The sequence below is a fragment of the Arachis hypogaea genome, chromosome 16 (genome assembly GCF_003086295.3).
Source record: "Arachis hypogaea cultivar Tifrunner chromosome 16, arahy.Tifrunner.gnm2.J5K5, whole genome shotgun sequence".
Classification (NCBI taxonomy): Eukaryota; Viridiplantae; Streptophyta; class Magnoliopsida; order Fabales; family Fabaceae; genus Arachis; species Arachis hypogaea.
Window position 1 is genome coordinate 101952974 of NC_092051.1, and position 22115 is coordinate 101975088.

Below are 22115 nucleotides of genomic sequence, written 5' to 3' on the forward strand. Positions count from 1 at the left end.
TGCAACAGGAGTCTCTTATCAGGCTTGGGATACAAAGATCATGATCCCTAGGGATGATCAGTATGTCCCGAATGGGAAGTACATTAGACCCCCAGTACCTTCTACGAGCCAGCATCAGGGCCCATCTTCAGACACTTCTTCATCTTCTGCTCCACCATCATCCACACCACAGGCACCATCCACCCAGCAGATGTTCCTTCAGATCCTTCAGTGGTTAGACCCGCAAGACCGGTAGATGGAGAAAATAGAGTGCCGCAACAAGCGCCGTTTCACTTATCTGAAGGAGCTCATTGTTAGTACTCACCTGCCTCCGGAACAGAAGGATATCCCGGACTCCCCTTTACCTAGCAGCACGGAGAGCCATGACGAGCCAGACAGTAGAGGCGATGCTCCCAACCCAACCTTGCTCCTTCCTGATGGCACGGAGGACCGTGCCAAGCCTTAAGTTTGGGGAGGTCAGTCCCTGACTTCCGGAGGTAATCTCTTTCTCTCTCAACACCAATATATACTTTTCTTTTGTTAGATAGGATAGATTGTATGATAATAGTTGCTTGTATGTATGTACTACTTGGTTGAAGTAATGAGTTTCTTTTCAAGACACTATTGTAAGGCATTTCACTAATTCAAACTAAAATTTTTGTTAAACTTGTTGAAGATTGTAATTTGGAACATGGTTTAGAGCTAAAGAACACACAACCTGTGAGACTTTGAGCTTAATTATATGGTTACATTATTTAACCATGATTTTTATTCTTGTGTGTTGCCTTCTCTATGATTGCAATCTTTGGTTTGTTTCATTCTATATGTCCATTATTTAGTGTATATTCATGCATATATGTGATTGAGATCATCATTTATTATTAGCTCACTATTCCCAAATAGCCTACCATTTCATCTGCTTTTGTTTGCCACTTTGAGCCTTTTTAACCCCCATTTGTTCTTTATATTACCACATCACTAACCTTAAGCAGAAAAATAATTAATTATCCTATTAAATCTTTTGTTAGCTTAAGATAGTGAGTGTGTGTCAACTAAGTGTGGGAAAATGTGGGAACCTTGGGTTGATGAGAATGTGTTTTGTTTATTATTGACAAATATTGAGAATTTGGGTGCTAATCATGTGAAATTAGAGAAACCATATGCGTTGATATATTATGCTTGCAATTATATATAAAATAAAAAAAATAAAAAATAATAAAAAATAAAAAATAAAATATAATAAAATAAAAAGAATAAGGGGATAAAATTACCCCAATGTTAAGTTCAATAAAAAGATCAATGCATATGTGATGAAATTAAAAATTGATACATGAGTATGTAAAAATATGAAAAAGTGAGATTTTGGGCGACTAAGCATGAATTTAGAATTTTATAGAGTGTGTGTATGTGTTAGGTGAGAACTTAGGTTAGTCAAAGATTCAATTTATAGCTTACTTGTCCATATATATATACCCTCACCCCTACCTTAGCCCCATTACAACCATTAAAAGCCCTCATGATATTTGCATTTGTATACTAAATATTTGTTGATTGGTTAGATGAAGAACAAAGTTTTAGAAAGCATGACTAAAAGAGATTAGAGTGGATTGATCCTAGACACTTGAGCGATTAGAGTGCATATACACTTCTAGTGAGGGTTTAATGCTTATTTCTGTGTTCTCGACTTTCATGAGCTCTCTTCTTACAAGTTTACTTGTCTCTCAGTGTGTGATTTGAATTAGTGGAATCTGATTTATGTTTGTCTTGGTGAACTTGTCTACTTTTAACCAAGTAGGTAGAGCATCTTGGCATATAGTTGCATTCATATACATAGGTTGCATTGCATGAGTCTTACTTTTCCCCCTTCATTCTTTTGGTTTCCTTGAGCTTAGCATGAGGACATGCTAATGTTTAAGTGTGGGGAGATTGATAAACCACTATTTTATGGTTTATCTTGTGTTAAATTGAGTGGTTTTCATCAGTTCTTCGCACACTTATTCATACAAATTGCATGGTATTACAAATCCTTCCTAATTTTGTACTATGATTGAAAACATGCTTCTTTGGCCTTAAATTTGCTAATTTTTAATTCCTCTTTATACCATTCGATGCTGTGATCTGTGCGTTAAGTGTTTTCAGGCTTTATAGGGCAGGAATGACTTAGAGGATGGAAAGAAAGCATGCAAAAGTGGAAGGAACACAAGAAGCAAAGGAGCTGACCAGCGAAGATCGACGCGTACGCGTGACAAGCACAGAGGACCAGCGATGCGTACGCGTGACCTACGCGTACGCGTGACAAAGCGACGTGCTGCATTAATCAGAACTCACAGGGAGTGATTTTGGGCTGTTTTGGACCCAGTTTTTGGCCCAAAAATACAGACTAGAGCCAGGGGGCAAGCAGAGACTTGACACACATTCACATTCACATTCACTTAGTTTTAGTTTTTAGTTTTGAATCTTAGAGAGAAAAACAATCATTCTTCTAGGGTTCTTTGCATTCTTAGATTTTTTAGTTTTTATGCTTTCGGATTGGATTTTGAGAGAGTCACTACCTTCGATTGAAGTCTCCATCACTATAGTTTGCTTTCCTATTACCTTTCTCTTTTATTTTTCATTTAGTTTGCTCGTGTCATATATGGATATCATTGATTTTGGGATTTATTAATGCAAAGAGCTATTTTTACATTCAATTTCATTATTTGTTTGATCATCTCCAATTAATTTATTAGCTCCAAATTTGCTTTTATTAAATTAATTTTAGTTACCATGTCTCCTCTCTACTCCCTTTACATGTTTGCAAAAATGGCATTCATATCAATGGAGTAGACTCCCAACTTGACTTTGGAGTTGATTAATTGGAAACCCTTGAGTTGGAATACTCAAGTGTTGATATGTAATTGGAAATTGCTGCCAACTGGATTTTTGCTAACTCTAATCCTTCCTTGGGAGGTTATTAGGACTTGTGAATTATAGTTGGTATTAGTTACTTGACTTTCTTTTATTAGTTAGAGGATAACTAAGTAGAAGCAACAACCTTTTGCTATTATATTTGGGAAAATCAACAAGGATAGAAATTCCAATTAATCTTCTCCTAGTCAAGGCTTTCTATTTCAAATATATAAAACCTCTTGTTAATTTTTATTGCTTTAATTGATAGTCGTTTATTTTTCTATTTACCAACTCTAAAATTTCTCATAAAATTCCTAATCAATAATTTACACTGCTGTGTCAACTCTTTGGGAAACGACCTGGGAATTCTACTCCCAGTTTTATTCTTAAATTGTGACATCTTCTAAATTGACAGTGGGAATTCGTCGGTTAAGACTGTACTCACAATGCAAATTTTATTAACATTTCTTAACCAGTATTTTTTCGCCCGTCAAAACACATTTTCATTATCATTACAATTTATTCTCATTCATCCATTCATTCTCAATTCATACCCAGAGCAAGTGGATAACACCACTGCATCTTACCCGGTCACGTATAATTCAAACATAATCATTCTTCATCCTCTCAATCAAACTCCTTCATTATCATCCCATTCATTACCTTCATTGTCTCATCAAATCAGGTATCTCCTTCTTCAACTCGCTAACCCTTACTCCATGACTCAAAACCTTACTAATACATTTTTAATCAAAGTTTCTAGAGGTTTGGAACATCAAAGGATTGTTCAATAGTTCAAAAGTAGTGAATTTCCATCAAAACAATAGTTTTTGAGGTTTACAGGCTTGCCAGGAAGGTGAAACCGTGAAAAATAGAGTTTTGGTGCAAAACAGGAGAGTGTGCGTACGCACGCTTGCAAACTTCTCAATGAGTGCGTATGCACACGTCCTCGTGCATACGCACGCGGGTAAAAATGGACCATGCCGCATACGCCGCTATGCGCCGTGTATGCGGGAGTGCTGGACAGAGGCCAACACATGCGTCGCGTGCGTGCGTCGCGTATGCATCCAAGCTAGTTTCCAGAAAATGTTAAGTTTGTAGAAAACAGATTTTTGCACCTAACTTCCGACGTCCATAACTTCCTACACAAAATTTAGATTTTCACAAACTTTATACCATTTTAAAGCTCTTGAAATTATCCTTAATTTGAGATAGGTTCATTCCAATTCAAAATTTGAGGCTTAAGTTATGGATCATCGAAGTTCATTAAAAATCAAGTTTTTCATAAAAGTTCCAAACCTCAAAGCTTTCAAAACTTTCCATTCTAAACCTTCCAAACTCTTACCAAAACTACATCAATTCTCCACCATACACATATCCACTTCCATATCATGGCTACTCTACCAATTCAATTAATTTAACATATGATCCATCCGTTATTCTAATCAATTCTAACATCAATTTTCAACCAATCTTCAACAACTCATCATCATAACCAAACTCTCACCACAACACACATTAACAATATATATTCATCGTAATACATTATCATCATCAAACACCAACACAATCATCATTCAATATAATCATAATTCATCAACATGTCACACATTCCCATCAACCTAATTACTCAACATAATCACCCTCCATAATTCATGAAACATTTCAACAATTCACATTCATAATCAAACTCATCAATCATCAATCTTTTTATTAGGATTACTAACTTTTTAACATACATACATGCTTCAACCTATCTTATGGTCATCTAGCATATGTTTTCACGAGACATTATATATTATTTACAAGAAATTGAAACCATACTTTGGCTGATTCCTCCCCAAGCTCAAATCCACCACAATTCAAGCTTCAAAGACTCCAATCCACACCCAATGATTCCACCCACCAAATGTCCAACCATCAAGCTCCCAACATCATCAATGTACTCCACATCAACAATATCACTATAATCAACATTCAAGCTTACTAATTCACTAATCAACAAAAGGTTTAAGGTTCTTACCTTCACCCACTGATCCTTGAGCAATACTCACAAGGAATCAAGGCTAGTGAACCCCTAAAACATGAAAATCATCAAGGAATTGAGTTCCTCAAATCCTAAACCCAAATTTTACACACCATCAGAAATGGAGCTAGATAAACACAAGTTACTTATAGTTTTGTTTAGATGGAATTGAAGAGCTCGACAAGCCCGACGCGTGGCTGCAAACAGCACGCAATTCCAATCACTGGAGCAAAAGTTATCCCACTTTGAAGGTTAGGTTTTTCATGAAACCCTCTTCCCCTTCCCTTTTGTGCTAAACCAGCTTGTGTGCTTGAATGGAGAAGAAAGGTGGCTGTATTCTTCATTTAAGTGGGAATTGGGTTGGGCCTTGGGTCCAATACGGGTCCGGTTTCAACCGGTTTGGTCCGTTTGGCCCAATCTTGGGCCAAATTCTTTAAAATTAATGTCAAATTCGTATTTTAACTTTTTTTCTACCTCATTTAACTATAAAATTCTATTTTCAAATTTTTTTAATTAATTATTAATTTATTACTTATTAATGTTGCGGGTTTCACAGTAAGAGTGCCCAATATATAAGATATAAGGTTCCGAAAGGCTAAAGGCAGTCCTAGAACTTCACATCGATACAGATATCCAAGCTTAACAAAATAAATAATTTAAACCATAAACCATAAATAGGATTATCTAAACTTAGGGGATTTCTAACTAATACCAATCACACTGCTATAGCCTACAGCCTTTGCCAACCTACCCTCCACGCAATCCCATCGCCACCGCCTACCTAACCTCCTCAGTACCAGACATTTACAGATAATGCAAGTAAGTGAAACACAAGTAGTATACATATATAGCAGGTAAATCAACTAGCATTTAGGCATGTTATTCAAATAAGCATAATTCAAGCAATCAAAGCAAGCAAGCATGTAAAAGATTCATATGATGAATGTCTATCCTATTTGGCTCATGATATCACTTGTTAGTCCATAAATACTAACCCGACACATCCTTTCGGATGTCGCCTTTCTGCCACATCCGAGGATATAGCGCCTGACACGTTTTTATTCCGAGGATATAGTGCATGGCACACTTGCATGCTCCGAGAATATAGTGCCTGGCACATTCTTGTAGTAGAGAAGGAAAACAATAACAACAACATCTGTTTCATCATAAATCATTCCTAGATATAGTGCCTGACACACTATTATTCCAAGGATATAGTACCTGACACACTTTCAACATCCAACAAGTCCATCAACATTAAATCATCATCAATCACCACCAATTTCTCCTCTCAATCCATTCTCAACTCTCAAGTCTCAACATTCCAGGGATATAGTGCCTGGTACACTATCATTCCAATATCCATCAAGCTCATCATTCTTTTCCAAGTTCTCAACTCATCATAACCATCATCAGTTTTAATTTCACAAGTTTACCATCAACTCTTAAGTTCCCATAATCATCGTCAATATAGTACTCCAATGGGCCACTCACAATTTCAAAAACCTAGGTCTCCGTCTTCTAAACTCATACAGAATTTCACCAATTAAGTCACTAGCTCTCTTCTATTAATCTTAAGACCTAATTACTTGATAGTAATCTTAAATGGTAATTAAAGAAGTTTAGAATGCTAGAGAACCCTTGAAAACGAAAAAAAAAATCATTTTTCAACAAAACAGGGTCTGTGTGTACGCACACTCCTACCGTGCGTACACACACGTTAAAAAAAAGTGTGTCTGCGTATGTGGAACCCTTCTCGCGTACGCGAGTGTTCCAACCCAAATGGAATGCTTGTGTCGCGTGTACTGTGTCGCGTATGCGACCCTTAGCAGATTTGAAAAAATTTTAAGCTGTAGAATTTTTAGATTTTTGCACCGAACTTTAAACGTTCATAACTTACTCTACAAAACTCCATTTTCCTCAAACTTTATATCATTTTAAAGCTCTTGAAATTATCTTTAATTTGAAATCAAAACACAGAATTTCAAAATCTGAGACTCAAGTTATGATCCGCTAAAGTTCGTTAAAAATAAGGTTTTACACAAAAACATCAAAGTTCTCTAGTTTCCGAATTCCAAAACGAATCCAAACCAAAACCTACTCAATTTCATCACAAAACACTACCACATACTACACTTTACCATTCTATTTCACTTCAATCACTTCATCACCTATTTAACTCAATTTCTTTTTCCATCTCTTCCCACCACCATTCAACCAAATCTAAAATTCCCAACTCAAGATCTCAATCATCAACAGTTTGTACAATATTACTCATCGTAAATATCATGCATCATATCTCACCATAAATCCTCATAATTATCATTATTCAATCTCAATCTCAATAATCAACACCCTTCACCAACAACAATATCATAATTCATCAATTCATTACAATCATCAAAATCATCATACATCAACAACCAAATTAAGGGCAAAAATACAATACTATCTTATCCTAAGGTCTACTAGCCAAGTGTCCAGAAATCGTACATACTACATAGAGAAAACAAAAGCCATACCTTGGCCAATTCCCACGCAACTCAAAACACTAAGCAAAGGCCACCAAACTCAGTCCAACAAACACGAAACCTCAATCTAACATCATATAACATACAAAAATCAACACTATGACTAACCAAAATATCAAATCATAATATTTAAAGAGACTTACCTTACCCAACGAGATTAGGGACAAAATCCAACAATATTCCAATGCTAGATTACCCAAAAACAACCAAAATCACAAAAATCTATTCAAAACCAAATATAAAAATGCGAAATTATTTAGGGCAGAAAATTGGAGTATGAGATGCGAGTTCTTACCAGAAAAGCTTTTTTAGAAATGACGGACTCGACGAGAGTTTTGCATGGTCACAAACGGTTCATCAATCAAAGCTCCGTAGCTCAAGATATGGCCAAAAGAAGGAGGAGACGAATAGTAACTTCTCCTCTCTTCTTCCTCCTCTCAAAACAGCGCTCTTTACTCTTTGTGTGTGCTAAAATGAGCTAAAAGCTCATTAAATGTGTATTTATATGTTGAGTCTTGGGCCTTACTTGGGTCCGATCTAACCCGTTAGCGTTTTAGGCCAAAACCTTTTAGATTAGCACCCGGTTTTCAATTCTAAATTATTTTTGTCTTTCCAAAACAATAAATTCAATTTTCAAAATTTTATTTTTCTCAATACGCGGTACCGGACAGACTAGAGTCGGTGTTGCCAGCTTAAGTACCGGTACGCATTTTTTACAAAAATGTTCCACAAAAGATACATTTTTCCACTCAGAAAAATTCATTGGATTCAAATCTCACCGTTAAATTTTTAAATTGAGATGTCTAATTTTTTTTATCCGATTCCAGAAAATTAAATTATTATTTTATATTATATAAATGGTTGATTTTAATTATGGTTCTTAGACCAATAACAACCATAAATAAGCTATGTGCATCCTATCTCCCTCTTATCAAAAGAAAAGAAGCAACCTTTGAGGGTTGTTGTTGTCGATATCATACGAGTCTTCAAGATAATAGTGACCATTTTTCACCTTCTTCACTTTCTTCTCACTTTTCTTTCTTCTTTCATTCTTTTCTCTCTCACTCTTTATGGTTGATTTTGGTACAATGGTGCATGTCTTTTTAGATCTAAGAGGAAAATAGATTTTTTTATCTACGAAGGTATTTTCAAATAAAAAAAATTGTTAGAACTATTTAATTTGCAAAAGAAGATGTATTCTACTGTGTTACACCATATTTATGTAGTTTTAGCAATGGAAAAAACTCATATTTGTTGTGAAGCTAGGAGATTATTAGTAATTTTTGGAGTTGTTTTTGTTGGAGTGTTTTGCTGTTGGCATGGATTGTAGGTCGTACTCTACTTTAATTTGTTTAACTCTTTTTTTTTTTTTTTGTATTCTTTAGTTTGTAGACTTTTTTTTGGGTCTTATTTCTCTTACGATGGCTGTTGTTTTTGAGCCCTTATTAATTTTGTGTTTTATTTCTTGTGATGTAAGTCTTAGTAATTCTTTCCTCTTTTGAAAATATTGTGAAGCTCAAAGTATCGAAAAATAAAACTCTTTGTAATTAGATATCATGTCCCCTCTAAATTTATAGTTCAACATATAGGATATATATTTTCTTTTTTAGAGATAGAATTAATGTCTTTCTATATAATTTATTTATAAGTGTTGTTTGACTATTTATATGAATTAAAATATTTTCTTCAATAAAAAATCATAAATATTCATAATTTTTTTCTCTACGTACATTTTAATTACTAGAAATAAAATAAAAGATTATAATGTATTTTAAAATGTCCATTAAATATATTTTGAAAATGAAAATAATGTGTGAAAAAATTAATATTTGCAACTAAATTTAGCAAAACATATTTAATTATTTTCTTCTTTTTTTTTTTACTATGCATTCTCTATCTTTTTTTTCTTTTCCACTCTCGTCTTCTTTATCATCTTCTTCTTCCTTTTTTTTTATATTCTTTTTCTTTTCTTCTTTTTTTTAGCTTTTCTTATATTCTTTTATTTTTTTTAAATAAGAACAAAAAAACAAAAAAAAATGCGATACAAAAAGGTAGAAGCAACAGCAACCAAAAAAATAAATAGAAAGAAGATAAATGTAGCAATAAAAAAAGAAATTCTGAAATTTATATATTTTATAATTAAGAATTTATGTTTTTTTATCTTTTGTCTGTATAATTATTCTAGGTTTAACTTCACAAATTTTTGTGTTATTTGTTCCTAAAATTTTTATATTTTCATATTTTTTATTTTAGGGACAATTTTTTATGGAAAACTTTTAGAAAAAAACACAATTTTTTAAGAGAAATAAAAAAAATTTGTGGATGAAAACGCATAAATTTTGTATTTTTTATTCTGATCTTTAAATAATAAACACAAAAATTTCGAAAAAAAAAAACACATCAATTTTAGATTTTTATATTTATTAAAACATAATTGTGTGTTTAGTTTTGTTAGGATACATACCATGTTGAGTTTGTTTTATTTTTTTAAATCAAATATCTATGTTTATGAAGCACAAATATATGTCTTTCAAGTTAAGAATTTCTGTTTTTTTATTCTTTGTTTTCTCTACATAATTATTCTGTGTTTAACGTCATAAATTTTTGTGTTTAACTTCATAAATTTTTTTATTTTTTATTATAAAAATATCTATATTTTTCATTTTTTTATTTTGGGACAAAACTTTTTGTAACAAATTTTAGAAAAATCACATAAATTTTTAAAGAAAACAAAAATTTATGAATTAAAATACAAACAAATTATATTTTTTTATAATAAATACATAATTTTTTCTCATAATAAATCACTACAATATTTTTGGTCTAAGGTAACCTTTATTCAAAGCAACATTTAATAAAAGTTGCTTTAGATAAATAATTAAAGACAATATTTTGTCCAGTTGCCGTTAAACAAGACAAAAATAACAAAATTTTTTGCAACCCATAAAAATAGTTATCTTTGATAGGTAAAACTATATTTACAAAATATTACAATATAAAAAATTTAAGACAATATTTTTAAATAAAAATACATTTTATAAGAGTTGTCAAAAAAATTTGACAAATAATATTTATAAAAAATTGCTTAAAATTATTCATAATTAAAAATTTTAGAGTGAATTTTTTTAATTATAAGAAAAAAAGTAAATATTTTGAGTAATAAAAATACATTTTATAAGTAAATACATTTTTTTAATTTAATAAAAAGACATTTTATAAGTAAATATTTATAAAAAATTATTCATAATTCTATTTTTTCCTTCCAAACAACTTAGAAAAAGAAAAAAAAAAAGATTTTGAGTCATCATTAGGTCATGAGAATCAAAATTAGAATCACTAACCCACCTATTCTTCACTGCATGGTGTGCTCCTCGACAACGTGGTGCGCTTCTCCACGTACACTTCTCCACTGCATGCAGTGCTCTCCTTGTTCTGCGCTGAACCACCACCACGAACCACCTCTTTTCTCCTCTACCATCACCGAACCACCACCGGCGAGCAATCCCTCTCTCCCTTCTCTGCTCCTTCTTCCTCTTCGTCTCTTTTCTCACCTCCTCCTCTTCCCGAACCGAGCTATAGTAACCCCTGTTCCACTAGTGAGCTTTGACGCATTCCAGCGACCACCCCTCTACCGCTAGCTCTATTGCTCTAGCAATATTGTAGCGAATTTGCAACCTCTCCCCTACCTTCTTATTTCTCTATTCAATTTTTAGATATTTTGAAAGTCTCATTTTGATATTCTCTGTTTTAATTCAATACAGTTTAATTAGATTTTAATTTTTACTTAGTAATTTTATTTAGTCAAACTAGTTTTTGCTGATTAGGTTAATTTAGATTAAAATTAGAATTTTTTTATCAGCATTTATCTTAGTTCATAGGTAATTAAGTATGCTATTATGATTTGTTGCTATGGAATTTCAATTTATTTGGACTGACTTGATTGATTTTCTATTGAATTTCAGGTTCTCTATAGCTTATCCATTGGGATACACTTTTCAAAGCTGGTTCTTCGTGCTAATTTGAGTTTTTTTTTTTGTTTATTCTGTTGGTCACTTTGATTAAGTTAAATAGTTCATAGAAAATAATATAAATTTTATTCTTTACTCTTTTATAGAGAGAGATGGACATTTTATAGGACTTGAAGGTTGCAATTTATTGAGCCATGGCCCTGTAAATTTTTTTATCTTACGTATACTTGTTTGTTTTTATACGTATATAATGTACTTTTATGTATTTTTTTTCATAGTGATATTATTTTGATATCTAGTCTACTTTTGAATAATTAATATAATTATTTTAATTTAATAATAATGATGTGTTATTTGATGAATTTATATACTAAAAATGTATGAACATTATTATTTACATGCTTAGTTAAATAATAGTAATAATATATGAAAAATTAGCAGTTTTTTCAAGACTTAGAAAAAGATTAAATGAATTTATGGAGAGATAAAATTGAATTTAATAACGATGTTAATGCCTTCTTAGACTTTGTTTATTCTATAAAAAATTTACAAGAAGAGAAAATCTTATTTCCTTGTGTAAAGTATTGTAATTTCTTGTGATACTAAAAACAAATAATTTATATCTATTTGATTACTTTTGGATGGGTTAATAGTTATACAAGGTGGATTCATGATTATCACTTAGTACCTTTCTGTTTTGCATGGTTCTGAAAATCGGATCAGACCAGTCGGTCGAATTGGTTCAACTATGAACCGGTGATACAAACGGTCCGATCTGCTATCTATAACTGCTGGAGGGAAAACTGTTGGAAAATTGTCAAACCGGCTGAAACCGGTCAGTTAGACCGGACCGATAACCAGCCAGCTCGAATAAAATGACGCCGTTTTTTTACTTGTAAAAAAAAAAGTGGATCCACATTCCACTCGTGAACCAAACCCCCCTCTTCCCCCAATCATTCATTCATTTGTCACTCCCAGCACTGGAGAACTCTGAAGCAAAGGGAACCCTAGCCCTTCATCGCCGTCGCCGTTCCTAGGTCCTCAGCACCTCGCCGTCCGCAGGTCCTCAGCACCGCCGCTTCCTCCTCTTTCCTGTGTATGGAACCCAGTAACTCGGCAGGTCCTCTTCATCTTCACTGGCTTCTCGGCACAAAACCCAGGTTAGTGACTTCTCGTCTTCATCTTCACTGAATGTTTGGTCTTCTTCTTTTTCGCCGTAGTTCTGAAATTGTTGTTCTTCGGTCTTCTTTTTCGGTCTTCTTCTTCAATTTTTGTTCCATTTTTCTTCAATTCTTCTTCTTCGGTCTTGGTTTGAAGTTTGGTTCTGAATGTTTTGTAAATTCACTAAATTGTAATTGCCTGTTGTTGATGGATCTGTCTTGTATTTGCTGGTTGCTGATGGTGGAAATTTTGCAAATTTGCAAATTTGTATGTATGATTTTGTTTGCTCTGTTACTCTGTTAAATCATGTATATTAAAATAAACTTACTCTGCTATATCATTTGTATCAACCAAAATGCTTAATACAGTAATACTTACTCTGTTACTCTGTTTTAGTATTTTCTAATTGCTCGATGGCTCTAATAGTGTTTTACTGGTTTACCAGTTGCTGATGGCTCCTAATTTGTTTGTTGCAATATTGTTGAATGCTGTAGGCAGAATTTAGATATGGTCTTGTTGACGATTTTTTTATTTTTCATTGTGTTGTTGCTGTTTTTAATTTCATATCTGTTTCGTTAATTTCAGTTATGGATAATAGTATTAATGAAGAAGCAATTGCTGATAACAATGCTTATGTGAATAATAACTTGCCTGTCAATCCTCCTATTTCGAATGATGCTGCTAATCCTAATCCCCCTAGTACTAACGATAGTCAGTCACAAGAGTCTTCTAACTTACGGGAAAAAACAGATTTAGCTTGAAAATATGTTGCTCTACAAATAGTGAATGGAAAACTACAGTATCAATGTTTATTTTGTCTACAAGTTTTCAATGGAGGTGAAATTTACAGGATGAAGAAACATCTAGCAAAGATTACTAGAGACGTGAAAAAATGTCCTAAAGTTCCATATGATGTGGAAAAACAGATGGAAAGTTTGTTGAAAGAAATTCAAGCCAACAAAAACAAAAGAAAAAGTAAGTTTTAGTAAAGAGGGTGGTGATAAGGTAGAGGATGCAATTGATGAAGCAATAGCTCAAGAAGAACAGCAGCGTACTTCGAGTCAGCAAGTGGTTGGAGGCGATCCAAATAAAAAAGCCAAAGTCATTCCTCCTATGTTTGCACCAAGAACAACTCCAGGAGCTCAACCAAGTCTTAAAAGTGTTTTGAAAAACAAAGAGGCGATATACAAGGTTGATAAACGGTTTGCTCGGTGGCTTTTAGATTGTAAAATTCCACTTAATGTTGTGATGTCGCCGTTTTTTCAAGATATGCTTGATGGTGTTGCTGGTATTAGACCTGGTTACAAGGGTCCTTCTTATGATAAGTTAAGGGTTCACTTGTTGGCTGATCTTAAAAGAGAATGTCAAATGCTAGTTGATAGTTATAGGAGTGCATGGAAAGAAACCGGATGTACCCTCATGTTTGATGGTTGGACAGTCAAAGACAAAAAACGTTAATCGATTTCCTGGTGTATTGTTCTAAAGGTTTGTGCTTTGTGAAATCAATAGATGTTTCCAGTATCATAAAAAATGCTTCACACTTGTGTAGTTTGTTTCCTGAGGTGATTGAATGGATTGGCCCTAATGATATTATGCATGTTGTGACTAACAATGTGGCCAATTATGTTGCTACTGGTAGGCTTATCAATAAAAAATATGATAATATCTATTGGTCACTATGTGCTGCTCATTGTCTTAATCTTATTTTAAAAGATATAAGCAGCATGGCACATATTTCTAACCTTGCAACACGTGCTTCAAAGATCACAGTATTTGTGTAAAATCATATAGTTATCATGGCTAAGAAAATGACCTGATTGGAGAGAAATTGTACGTCCTGGTGCAATCCGTTTTGCAACTATGTATATCACATTGAAGAGTATCTTTGACCATAAAAAGGATTTGCAAGCATTGGTTGTAGATTCATTTTTCACTTGTCACAAATTAGGAAGGATTGCTACTGGTAAAGGTGTGAGTGCTATTATTTTGGATTGCAAATTTTGGGATATTGCTTTACTGCATGTAAACTTGTGGGCCCTCTGATTAAATTGTGAGGCTTGTTGATGCTGATGACAAACCATCTTTGGGATATGTTTATGAAGGAATGCTAAGGTCAGAAGATGCAATTAAAGAGATGTTTAGGCAAAACAAGACTGCATATCAACCGTACACAGATATTATCAACTCAAGATGGGACAAGCATTTGATGAAAGATCTTCATGCGGCAGCTTACTTCCTAAATCGTTCATTCTTTTTTAATAAAAATTATAAAGAAGCACCTGATGTTATGCGAGGTTTGCTTGATCTTGTTACCTTGTATTGCAAGTGTAACAATTTGGATTCATTTGAGACAATGAAAGAAATACATTTATATAGAGATCGGAAGGAAAGCTTTGATAAACCAGAACCTATTCGAGCTGTATCTAAACTTAAGCCTGGTAAGAATAGTTGAATATTTGTTTAATTAATAGTAACTTGTTTTATGCTCTTATGTTCTTAATTGATAACTTCTAATATGTTATGGTTTTATAATTGGTAGATGAATGGTGGAGGTTATTCGGTAGCTCTACTCCATGTTTACAAAAGATAGCTGTTCGCATTCTTAGCCAAGCATCTGCGGCTTCTTCTGGGTGTGAGAGAAATTGGAGTCTTTTTTACCAGATTCATAACAAAAGAAGAAATAGATTAGAGCATGATAGACTGAATGACATTGTTTATGTTACTTATAATTTGCATCTTAAATCCAAGTAATATATGTTTCATGAAATATCATATTGTTTCATACGTAATTTTTATCATAACAAATTTGTAAATTATTAATTTTTCATATATTGTATTTAACTTGTTAGGAAGGAAAAAGAGAAAAGAAAGCAAAAGATACAATATGATCCAATTGATTATGAAAGCATCAATCTAGTTGACTTTTGGATGACTGAAGAGGTTATAGAGAAAGAGTCTAATCTTCCTAGTAATGTGGATAACTTATTGCGTGAATATAGTATTATAGTTTATTTTCTAATGATTTATTAGAATGTTGTTAGTTTATAATGTAATGATAACATGTGTATTTTATTAAGTGAAATTGATGATTATTTATATCAAAGTGACGGTGGTAACAGTGATCTTTATGCTACATCTCTTGATTCTTCTACTCAAGAGGGTGGAAATGAAGGTGAAGATGATCTCAGTGAAACAGATTTGTAACAAGTTCTTGCGGATTTTGATGATTGATAAATCATGATGTTGGGATTTAATATTTAGATATATTTTTTTACTATTTAACTTTTGAGCTTAGATTTTGATAATATCATATGGATTTGGTTGATGATATTTTATGTAGTGTTTTAAATTTTAAAAATATTTTAAGATTTATATTAGACTATAATTATATTTTAGAATGTTTATTTATAATTTATTTATTATTCTATTTTAAAATAATTTTTCTAATTGAACCACCAGTTAAACTAATAAACCAATAAATTAGTGACTAAAACAATTTAATAACCGGTCCGATTTTCAGAATCTTACTGTTTTGTACTTAGTCTATCAGTAAATATTATACTTATTGATGGAAAATTTTGATTCTGAGGTGATAATATTGTTATAAATGCAGTTGCCTGATTATATGAGACAGCAATAAAATATATCTTTTTTTTTATCAAAACAGTTGTTTGGCAAGTTTGTTATGTTTCTTATAATTGTATTACTACAGAAATTTTGGAGAAAAAATAATAGAAAAAACACAAAAAAAAAAAACAAAAATTGAATTTCTGTATTTATTAAAACATAATTTTATGTAGTGAAAATTTTTAAGTTTTATAATTAAGAATAGCTATATTTTTATTTTTTTATATAATTATTTTGTATTCAGCTTCATAAATTTCTATTTTTTTTATCACTAACACTTCTTTTATTTTAATTTTAGAAATAAATTTCTTATAACGGATGTTTAGAAAAACACTAGAATTAAAAAAAAAAAACAAAAAATTTATGGATGAAAACATTAAAAATTTATAGATTTTTTTTATTTTTTGTTTCTCCTCTTTTATAATAAATATATAAAATTTTATAAAAAATACAAAATTTGTAAACAAAAATACAAAAATTCTCTCTTTCTGGTTTTCCTCTTTCACATTCTCCTTTTTTTTTTCTAAGAAACCAAATTAACAAACAAACGTAACAGCAATAATACCAGCAATATGTAGAAGAAGAAGTGTTTGAAATATGTGATTTAGCGTGAATATTTTTATTAAGCTAACAAATTATTAAATCAATCTAATTATACTTCATTATCAAAAAGACTTGGCTTGTTTACTAGACTAAAACCGGTTCGACTATATATATATACAACAATTATTTGTGGAAGCCACCTATGTCACGCATACTCACTCACATGCGTGACTAGAACAGAAATAGTTTACTATTCAACAATGATCAATCCGTCATTTTTTACTTTATTGAATTCTGTCACACCAAATATATCGTTTTCTAAATCATTTATCATCATTTATAGACGATAAGACAAATAAGGAATGGTGATAACTAATAAGCAAGCAAAGTGCTAAACGACTAGTAGTTCTTTTAAATATCGGTAGCATTGGGCTTCTTTTCTCCAGATTTTGGAGAGCGAAAGTTATTAGCTTTTTCTTGTTTTACTTTCAGTTTTGTTTTATTCTCTCTCTCACCGAGAAACTCTACCATTTTCCAACATAAATTTGGCATTTCATTAATAGATAGAAAACTCACCGCACATTTTAATTGGAGATATATTTTTGAGTATTCTCTCTCTATTTCCAGTGTATTTAAGTGGAGATATATTTTTGTGTATTTGTTTTTAATTATATTTATATCTATTATATATTACTAAATTTACAATCAAAATATATTACATCTTATTTTTTATTATAATTGAAATCAATTTTTTTTTAAATTAAAAAATTCTTCCCTCTTCATTGCTAATTTTATAACCAAAATATGTCATGTAAGACCCAAAACCTTTGAAAAGTCTTATTATGATCAAGTCTCAAATCATATAGTTGTTTATAGCCTTAATTTCAGAAATTATTTTATTAAAGATAATTAAGGCAAGTTTTGATTTATTGAATTTGAAATAAGTTATGATTATTATCCAATTTTATAATAATTGAATTATTTTCTATATTTAAATCACAAAGTTGGTGGTTGTGAAATAATAAGGATTTTTATATGATCTTGGACTAAATAATTAATATTTTAGAATATTGATACTACTGTTTTGAGAAAATAAAGGATTTAAGTATATTATTTCTAATTTTTGGTTTTGAACATTTTATTGAAAATAATTTGTACAATTGATGAGCAAATAGTATTTTTATACATTATTATTGTTGAATTAGAATTTATTTCTAATTACTATATTATTCCCAATTTTATTTAAATTTACCAAATTGTCCCTAACCCTAAATTTCAAAAATGAAACCCTAGTCCTAGTGACCCAGCAGCCACCACCCAACCCCCTTCACAGCAGCACACGGTTTCCTTTCCCATTTCCATGAAAGGATCCACTACAAGAAAAAAGGCCTATGGCCACGCTTTTTTCTTGCCACGCTTTAAAAGCGTGGCCAAAAGTGGTCAATGGCCACGCTTTTATGAGGGTGGCGATAGATTAGAGATTTGGCCACCTTTTTTTTGCCACGCTTCAAAAGCGTGGCGAAAAGGATCAACGGCCACGCTTTTATAAGGGTGACAATTGATTAGAGAAACGGCCACGTTTTAAAACTGCCACGCTTCAAAAGCGTGGCCATAGAGAGCAACAAGGACGTTTTAAAAGCGTGGTGAAAGGGTTTCATTAAGGCCACGCTTGGAAAACGTGGCCATATCCTGGTCCTCTTTTGGCACGCTTTAAAAGCGTGGCCAAAAGATTTTTTTCTGCCATGCTTCGAAAGCGTGGCCGTAGAGAAAAACAGTTACGTTGTAAAAACGTGGCAAGAGGGTCCCCAACCCATTGACACCAACCCGACCCGCAACCCGGCCCGCAACCCGGTCCCCAACCCGTTAGACACTAACCCTAATCTTCTTTTCCCTTCGAAACCACACTCGCCTGGAAGAGCTCCTTCGCCCTTCGCCCTTCGCCCTTCGCCCTCGTCACTGTTCATACTCTTCATACTCTTCATCTTCTTAATCTTCATCTTCTTCTTCATACTCTTCATCTCTCTGTTCACCTTCAAGCTCCACCAAACATGGGCGACGGCAAGGTATCCGCGACGCTCTCTTCTCCTCCAAGTCCTCCGATTCCAAAGGTATGATCTCTTCACCAAACCCTAATAAGCCCAAAGAAAGCTTCGGGACTACTCTCTCACTCTCAACTCCATCTTACGCTGTCACTCTCAACTCCCATCTCTCAACCCTGGAAGAGCTCAGATCCCCGCCGTCACCAGCACCGTCCTCGCTGCGCCATTAGCCTCCCCTCTGCCTCGTCTCCCCCTCGTCACTAGGGTCACCCTCCTCACCGATCTCCTCTGCATCGTCAGTGTCGTCTCTCTCTCTGCTCCCAACGCTAACTGCAATGTAAGTCTCCTCAGTCAGATCTGTTCTCTTTGAACTTGATTTCTCCCATGGATCTGATCCTATGTTAATTTGTTGTTTTCTTATTTATTGACCTGCACTTAGGGCTGACGACGAACCCGTTGATCAAAAGAGATATCTCGAAGACTCTTGCAAACCAAAGTGTGTCAAACCATTACTTGAATATCAGGTATGGATTCCCTTACTTTTGTTGCTTTTTCTACAAGATGGCTTCTGGAATGGCAGAATAGATAGATTCAAAGATTTAGGAAAAAATGGTAAAACAGTACTAGGAAATGAAATGCTTATATTTTATACCTTAGGTTCTGCCTTCTTATATGGATGATGTGAGTTGGTTATAATTTTTTACTGAACCATATAATCTAGAAACAAACAAGAGATGCTACCATTCTTTCATTCTGTTCTTCAATTGCCTTCCTTTTTCTTCCTTCTGTGCAGAGGGTTGCCATGGCGATTTCTCCATCTGGTATAAACCCGGCAGTTGGCTCAAAACTCTCTCCTGGTTCTCCAGAGGCTCTTACACTAGCCAACTGGATCTGCTGCAGTTATAGGCAAGTCTGCATCTGTTGTATTGTGTTCAAGCTTTATTGTTGAATATTCATTCTTGAAAAGTATCTAATGATGCCCTTCACTTTTGTGTTCTTTTTTCTTCTAATAACAGTTATTATTTGGGGGCAGAGTTGCTGAGATTTGATTCTCTCATTGGTGAGTCAGTGCTTAAACATTTGTGGCATCATCAGGATGCCATTTTGTGCTGTTCTTTGAAGGTATGGCAGATGTTTTGTTCATAGTAGAGTTCATCATTTCCATGAAGCCTTTAATTTAAGATATATATGATTCTCTGTTTGGATCGTAGTCGGTGCCGATGTCCAGTGTTTCTCCGCGAGCCCAGAGCCACTACTAGACCCTGTTTTACTGTGCACCCACCCTCTGCCACTGTCGCTACCCCAGCGCCACCACTAGGCCGCCACCGTGTTGCTCCGGCCATTCACTCATCATCATCAATCTTTCCCTTCCTTTCCCCTGTTCCAATTTCCTGCTTCCCAGGTTCCCCTTTCATCTCATTCAATCTGGTTTAGCTCATTCTGTTTAGCTTGTTTAGTTCAACTAATTTAGTTTAGTTGAATTAGGTGGTTAGAGAATCTGGACTGGTTAGTGGATGTAGGTTTTGTTTTGTTTACTGCTGCTGTTCGGAATGAATTTGTCTTTCCTCTGAATGTTGCCCTGGATGAACTTGTTTATTGTGCTGTTTTGGTGTTGAATTCTGGACTTGTGATTGCTGTTTATTGTATTTTTTTTCATTGTCCAAAATAGATGCTGTGAAGGTGTTACTGTTTCATTAATTTTTCTTGGTTTGTTGTTGCTGAGTGCTGCTTTGCTTGTTGCTTGGTCCATATTATATGAACTGCAATGATTTCAGTTTGTGGAACTGGTTAAGTCATATGAATTCTGTTTGCTGCTTGCTTGAACCTCGAAAACATGCTATTTACTGCTGCTGTTTAATAAACAATTGCTTCTGTTGATGATTCTTTCTTATTTTGAGTTGTGTCTTGAACGTTCTGAATCCTGACACCAAAGTTTGATAATAATAATAATAATAATAATAATAATAATGTGATTTTTCTTGTAGTATCATTGATTAGCATGTCAGATCTCCTTTTTTGAGTTACTAATGTTCAATCGTAATCAATTTCAGGGGGCCAATATTCTTGTAGATAATAAAGGTTGCATTAAACTTGCAGATTTTGGGGCCTCCAAACAAGTTGAGCTGGTAATCTAAGTCTTCTTTACTTCTCTACTATAGTACTATTAGATATACTATTTTGACTTTGTGAGGATCTTGTATCTGCGTATTTGTTTGATTTAGGAGTTATTTATAACATAGTCTCGATTTTGTGTTTCTATTAATATCTTAGTTATTTATAACTATCTTTGATGTGCATCATATTCATTACTTCACATACAAAAAGAAAAGATAATTGATATTCATTATTCATTATGATACAAAGAAATCGAGCTAGCTAGTTCTAAATTTCTAATAGAAAGAGATGGAACTGCTACAGTTTTGCGATTGCAACTCTTATGGAGCACATAGGTTCATAATACACTTAATCTGAGCACATTGCACCATCAATATCTCAACCAATCATGTTTATTTCTGAAGTTTGAAGATTATATTAAAAAGATCATGACACTTGATCATTATGAGTTAGAGATACAGCATTATAAATCATTATATATCGTTTTTGTTGGTTCAATTTGTTCTTGATATTTTGCTGCAGGCTAGTATTAGAATGGATTACTTGAACGTGCACAAAGTGGAGCAGGTTTAGGTTGATTCTGATCTTTTACCAAGTATTTAGGTTGATGATCATCTCTATTAGTGTAATTTGATATACTATGAGCAGTTCTAACTTGTATTGTTTTTGTATTTTTCTTCGGTTTTTAGTTTTGGAATTTAAACTCGAGATTTATTTTGTATTTGAGTATTAGTTTTTTAATGTATAAAACAATTATAGTAAATTATATATATCACTAACTATTGTTTGATTTATCTTGTAATAAAAATTGCATACTCTATTTGTAGGTTTGGTAATAAAAAAGGATTGAAAATTTATATTGTGTAGTAATAAAGATCAAGTAAGGAAAATAAATATTATTTTTTTTAATTTAACAAGGCTTTCGCCACGCTTTAAAGCGTGGCTATATATCTTTGCTATCGCCACGCTTCCAAAGCGTGGCCGTATCTCTCCCTATCGTCACGCTTCTAAAGCGTGGCCGTATCTCTCCCTATGGCCACGCTTCTAAAGCGTGGCCGTATCTCTCCCTATGGCCACGCTTCTAAAGCGTCGCCGTATCTCCCGCATATGGCCACGCTTTAATGGGTGGCCAGTTGTAAAAAGCGTGGCAAAAGAAAAAGCGTGGCAATAGGTCACCCAAAGCGTAGTGATAGAGCAACCGCCACCCTTTGATAGGTCATCCTTTCAAAAGCGTGGC

General features: G+C 33.3%; 1 protein-coding gene across 1 annotated transcript; it reads left to right on the top strand.

Annotated features, from left to right (window-relative positions):
- The first annotated feature begins 235 nt into the window (after positions 1–235).
- On the top strand, positions 236–15758 carry LOC140180162 (uncharacterized). Its single transcript, XM_072220585.1, has 7 exons — positions 236–431; positions 13140–13265; positions 13777–13965; positions 14040–14189; positions 14657–14992; positions 15094–15301; positions 15632–15758. Exons 1-7 carry the CDS (start codon positions 236–238, stop codon positions 15756–15758), a joined length of 1332 nt encoding a protein of 443 aa, XP_072076686.1.
- Positions 15759–22115: the final 6357 nt, after the last annotated feature.

Coding starts and splice junctions, on each gene's coding strand:
- LOC140180162 (XM_072220585.1), top strand. CDS start 236: ATGGAGAAAATAGAGTGCCGCAACAAGCGCCGTTTCACTTATCTGAAG. Junction 13,966..14,039: donor TGCATGGAAAGAAACCGGAT/GTACCCTCATGT, acceptor ATTGTTCTAAAG/GTTTGTGCTTTGTGAAATCA. Junction 15,302..15,631: donor AATTTGCATCTTAAATCCAA/GTAATATATGTT, acceptor TATTTTATTAAG/TGAAATTGATGATTATTTAT.